The 5,711-nt window shown below is 44.4% G+C and overlaps 1 protein-coding gene across 1 annotated transcript; it reads right to left on the minus strand.

Annotated features, from left to right (window-relative positions):
- Positions 1–537: 537 nt before the first annotated feature.
- Positions 538–5,395, minus strand: LOC100956920 (methyltransferase-like protein 17, mitochondrial). Its single transcript, XM_012806368.2, has 12 exons — positions 5,315–5,395; positions 5,009–5,162; positions 4,788–4,922; positions 3,821–3,902; positions 3,450–3,531; positions 3,077–3,150; positions 2,439–2,533; positions 1,995–2,065; positions 1,700–1,807; positions 1,362–1,430; positions 824–1,018; positions 538–750 (listed from the first exon to the last, which is right to left on the minus strand). The coding sequence occupies exons 1-11, from the start codon at positions 5,393–5,395 to the stop codon at positions 1,004–1,006; spliced, it is 966 nt and encodes a 321-aa protein (XP_012661822.1). The 3' UTR covers positions 538–750; positions 824–1,003.
- Between the last annotated feature and the right edge of the window lie 316 nt (positions 5,396–5,711).

The raw sequence follows: 5,711 nt of genomic DNA on the forward strand, positions 1-5,711 counted from the left end.
AGTTGCTTTAGCCCCTGAAACAGCAAGGCTTAAGAGAAACCAGGAATGAACCCAGTAGCCTGCCTGGATATATAGGCATGGAGATGGAAGATTCTGTCCTGATGGGATCAACACTCAAGGGAAATATGTGGGACAATCTCTAGGGCAGCTGAGGGAGCCTGGGAAAGATGGAAGGGAAGGAGATAGAAAAAAACAGAGGCCAGGCAGCTGCTGGGTCTCTGTTCAGGTGGCCCATACAACAATCCTGAGACCTGTTGAGCCAGTTTTCAGAGATCTGGAGGTGGCTTTCCCCACTATCCAATTATCTTCCTGGGGAAACCTGGATCTCAGGTAGAAGCAGTATTTTTATAGGAGAAGGGGAGCTTGAGATGTATGTGGGAAGCTTGGTATTGAAAACCTGAGGATTTTCTTCTTCACAGAAAAGGCCAGAACAACTGACCTCTAGATCTTTTAAGCATCACAAAAATCCACTTCCATTTTTTCTTTAAAAAAATGTTTTATTATTATTAAAATCTCAAAAAAGAAAAAAAAAAAAAGAAAAAACAAACCCAGATATTTGGGAGTACCACCACACTTATCCTGGATACCAGGAAGCTTCAGCCTTGGCAGGCATGATAGAAGAAAGTAATTATCACACATCCTTGTCAGCTATCAAAGAGATCTTGAGCAGGGGCTGGAGGACACTCAGACGGAGTGATCACAGGTAAAAGATCTCCCCAGGAGCTGGCACGGGCACAGCGATACAAATCCCTATGGAAAAGAGATGTCAGTGGAGCTGTGGATTGTTAGCACCACCCACTAATTCCGGTCACATCCCCTGTACCTGCCATGCCGGCATGCTGTGATTACAGTATGCTGCATATGCCCATCTGGACAGCACAGGTGACAGTGTACATGTCGAGGCCATTTAAGAACAGGTTGGGTGATAGGAGACCAGCAATTAGCTTCTTCTGGAGAAGCTTAGGCAAGGATCACCATGGAGAAGTTTTCCTCCTTTGGTTTCTTATTCTAACAAAGACTGTTTAGAGGAAAAGATAAGGGAAAAACATTTTTAACCCTTACCCCATTCCTACATCCCTTTTCATATTGTATAAATCATACACATGCAGGCTCCAGGCTACTCTATAAATTTTCAAACTCCTCCCACCTGACTTTTTTTATTTTTATTTGAGACAGAGTCTCACTTTGTTGCCCTTGGTAGAGTGCTGTGACATCACAGCTCATAGCAACCTCCAGCTCTTGGCCTAGGGTGATTCTCTTGCCTCAGCCTCCCTAGTTGCTAGGACTACAGGCGCCCGCTACAACACCCGGGTATTGGGGACAGATGGGTGGGGGAATGAAGGAAAGAGAAGGAACTTCACCTTAAGGACCAGGTCTCTGGCCTCCATGAGAAGGCAGTGCCCAGCTTTTGTTCCAGTCTCCACCAATACCTATTCACAAAAGGGGAAAAGTAAGCAGAAGCCCTGAATTACATGAAAACTTAAATGTCAGAAGCTCTGTAAGAACATTCACAGATGGAGTAGGGCCTAAAAGTAAACGGGTACTATACATATCACAGGGATGGAGAGCATATCTCAAAGGATAAAGAGACCCAAAGGAGGAAACTGTTCTCAAATGAAGACAATGAGAGAAGAAAAGGCATGAAATCCATGAAGCTGCTTTAAGACTTGAAATGTGGGGAAAAGGGATTTTAACTCACCAGGAAATTACTTGTCTTGCGCCACAAGGTTTGAACTACCTTGGCGCGGGCATCCTTGCTGGGCAATTCACTTAAGGAAAAGGCTGATACCACCACATCAAATTGTACCTGAGGACCAAGACAAGGAACATGACAGACCCAATGTCTCCCCATTCCAAGGGTACAACCAAGTCCTATGCTCAGTTTCTTCTATTCTCTTTTATTTTCTAATACTCAATGCTGGGTTGCAAAGCTGAGGCCACACTTCTCCATCTGCTACATCTCATATTAAAATACTCTCAACACTGCCACTTGCCTTGGGTGATACAGGTAGAAACTGTCTGAAAAAGACACCTGGAACATAAGGCTCCCCAGATTCTGAACCACCTGTGGAGGAAAGAGATGTGGCAGCTATGAGTGTATAGGAAGTTATCAGCCAAAGATATAAACTGAAGAGATAACCAGATAACAAACACAGCCCCAAGAATACAGAAAACACTAGGTAAGAGTGAAATGCAATAGGGTAAGCAAATATAAAAAAGGGCAGGGAGAATATTGGGTCTCCCAGCCTGTTAACCTTACTCAACCCATCCACTGTCTAGCAAAAGCCTTCAGTATCTTCTTCTTGACCAAAACATTGGAAGCAGACAAGATTCATCTTAACATTACTTCTCTATTTCCCAATAAAACACCTTTTCCAGTATTGATTTGTTCAACTCCATCAACTTTGGAAATGGTCTCCTTTAATGTTTGTCCTCACCTTTCAGTAGCTTTTCCGCCAAACCCAACATGGCAGCTGAGCTGTCCACACACACATATTCACGAAGACTCTGGCCCCAAATACTGTGAGCAGCCCTAAGATGGCAAAATATAAATCACTAATTCTCATGACAGAACATCCTCTCCAGAGATCCACCAACTCCCAACCTCACCCCTGGGAAAACAGAATGTTATGTTAAAATAGAAAACTAACAATGTTATCTTCTTACTTCATTTACAACTTCTAAAAAAATGGCAGACTCAAAAAAATATTATAGGCAAAAAAATTTTGATTGATATGTAAAACTTATGCTCTATAAATCCTTTCCCTTTTAGCCTTTCTAAACATGGGCCTGTTTTAACTTGACATTTAAGTTCTGGTCCCAAGCCACACACTTTCTTCTGTCTTGCCTAATCAGAGGAAGAAATATTCTAGGCTTCCAATTTTCTTATTCTCTCTCTGGTTTCCCAGTCTCTAGATACTAGCGCTGTACAAGAATGACTCTCTAGAGCAGCGGTGCTCAACCTTCCTAATGCTGCAGGCCTTTAATACAGTTCCTGTGGGTCACGACCCATAGGATCAGAACCACTGCCCTATAGCTAGAACTGATAAAGACAAGGATGAAGAAAGCTACTCACCAGGTGACAGAACCAGAACCAGAGCCAAAGTCCATCAAGGTTTGTGGCTGGAACTCTGGAATTCGAGTCCGGATCTGAAGAAACACATGACACCCCACAGTAGGGTAATTAGATATTTATTTAGGGTTTTGGTAAATATGAATTAAAGGTGAGATGAGTATCTTTTGAGATTAAATATACTTTATAGACTAGGAAGCTCCCAAAACAGTGATTCTATCCCTTTCTTGGTCATAGAATCAGTTCACAGGATAAAGAGAACCTCTTAAAAAAAAAACACATATGCAATGTTCTAAGAATCTCTACCCTAGAAGACTACTTTTTGAATAAGGAAACTGAGGGCAAAAGGGATCTGAGGGACTTCACCGGACTTCACCTCATGAAATGCTCTGGAGACTGCTGCAAAGCCACCATCCAGTCTTGCTGCCATATACACCAGGCTCAGTCCCTCACTGTAGCTGCCATAGAAATTAGACAGTCAGACCTACTGGGAAATAACTATAATCCTATTAATTACCTTCCAAATTTTCAGGAAATGACATCTTTGGAAAGAATTCTTCTAACTCAGGCCTTTCACTCTCCAATACAGAAGGGTTCAAGGGAGCCTTAACAACCAAGATAGCTCTTTAAAACTACCCCCTCCACACACACACACACACACACACACATATACATAGTTGTAGTCTCCCCACTCTTTTTCTAAAGTCCATTTTTTCTTTCCTTTGTATCCTCTCTAGTTCCCCTTACCTCAGTTCTTGCCAATGGTAGGTAGTTCTACGCAGCGCATGTAGCACTGCTCCATGAAGTCTCTCCTCTGTCTGAGGTAAGTCTGGGGTGAGAACAAGGACTGGAAGTGAGGACCTAGGGAGAACAGGGCTCAGATCCAATATCTGAATATACTGCCGCCCAGTCCTCTCCTAGTCCGACCAGAGAAAAGCCTCAAAGCTCAGCAGGGAAGGCAAACCTAGAGAAAAAGTTCAGGTAGGAGTAACAGTAACAACTACCACCACCAGAGTCTATCAGATAGTATGTCATCTCTAACAGCAGTTTATTCAACTTAACCAACCCTATCCCACAGGTTGTTTTTTGTTTACATTAAAGGGAAATATGATAAAAATTTAAAGAGTAGGACAGGATATAATTTTGTACATTTCCTCAATCATTTAAAACTGTGACAACTGCCAATACTCCTATAAGAGGAAATAAGCCTGGAATCTAAGCATCAAGACTGTGATCAGCTCAGTAGTATTGAGCAAGTCTCTACTAAACAGCTATTTTGAGCCAGATACTGTAGAATATGCGGGAAACATTAAGATGAATAAAAGGCGGGTCTGTAATACAAGGAGCTCACAATCATGAAAATAAGGAGTTATGTTAATCCCCTAACCCTGAAGGGGGTTTCAGCACCATACAGGGAGCCATACAGGGGCTTTATTTCATCTGAATAAAAACGCAGGGGGTCCTAATTCAATGGACTTGCAGGAAAAAAATTATCTGGATTTCAACGCTCTGGGGCACTCTGACCTTTATCTAAACCCCAAAGGCAATCTTAGGAATAATCTATCATCTCTTGGTAAGGCATCACTGTTAACAAGTATTCTGGTCAGAAAGTCAAATAGACTGCAATATCTGGAGATTGTAAAATTATTTCCTACTCTTCATTTCCCGTTGATATTTCACTCTGGTTTACTCTTTAATTATTCTGAAGTCCCACCTTGGGTGTCCCGAATTTTTTTCTCAAGATGCATAGCCCGTCTTTGCAACTCCGCAGACTCTACAGGCAAATGCCGACTCCAGAGATAATTGGTCAGTGTTTGCACCTGTTTCTCCACATTCGGGATCGCGCTCTCTGTGAGCCAAAGATGAAAAGCGGAATCACTTTGGCGCAGGCAGAATCCTGTCTCTTCTCCAGCCCCCTTTCCTGCCATTACTCACCCAGCAGCAGTAACTGCGCCGCGTTAGCCAGTGCCTGCGGCAGCCGCACGTGCGGTAACTTCAAGATGCCAGGGTGCTTGCGATAGTGCAGCTTCTCCAGAAAATCGGTCTTGTCATCGACCCGGGTCACGCCAGGCACCAGCGCAGCGAGTGCCTGCAGGCCAGAAAAGAAAAGCTGATTGCCGGCAGAGAGGAAGGCGGCGGGCGCTCACTGGGCGGAAGGGCTGCCAAGCTCGCTCCTCTCGGGAGCAGAGCTGTTCCTGGAGCCCCAGGGTCTCTCCGAAAGCAGGGAATGTAGGCACTCACCCTGGACTGGGGAGGTACTCGAAGGCAGCGGCATCTTCTGTCTAACCTCAGGAGACATCCAAGCGCCCGCGCGGTCGCCATGGTTCCGGTGGCGAACCGGAAACGGAAGTGTAGATGCCTGTGTCCCTTAGTCATTTAGCCGCGGTAGACGGTATTAACCGGATTTTGCCCTATAGTATTAACCAATAAGAAGAGCTAGTGTTTTCTAGCAGCCAATAAGCAATTAATATGCAAATATCTTTGAGGCGGAAACCCTACGTTGGCGGGATTTAGGAGGCTCTTCGGAAGTCGGCAGAGGGAGGCGAAGTGGCCTAAGAGTTCCGTTGGAGCTTGTTCCCCCGGCCAGAAATCGAGACATGGGCTGAAGGGTGTCGGGTGGAAAGGCGTTGGGTGGGAG

The sequence above is a fragment of the Otolemur garnettii genome, unplaced genomic scaffold (genome assembly GCF_000181295.1).
Source record: "Otolemur garnettii isolate 467f Iridium unplaced genomic scaffold, OtoGar3 scaffold00050, whole genome shotgun sequence".
Taxonomy (NCBI): Eukaryota; Metazoa; Chordata; class Mammalia; order Primates; family Galagidae; genus Otolemur; species Otolemur garnettii.

Excerpts from the sequence above, each read along its gene's own strand:
- LOC100956920 (XM_012806368.2), bottom strand. The coding sequence starts at position 5,395 with ATGGCGACCGCGCGGGCGCTTGGATGTCTCCTGAGGTTAGACAGAAGA. Across the intron at positions 3,903-4,787 it reads AAAAATTCGGGACACCCAAG|ACTTACCTCAGACAGAGGAG; the intron begins GTGGGACTTCAG and ends TTCTCACCCCAG. Across the intron at positions 1,808-1,994 it reads TTCTACCTGTATCACCCAAG|GTACAATTTGATGTGGTGGT; the intron begins GCAAGTGGCAGT and ends CTTGGTCCTCAG.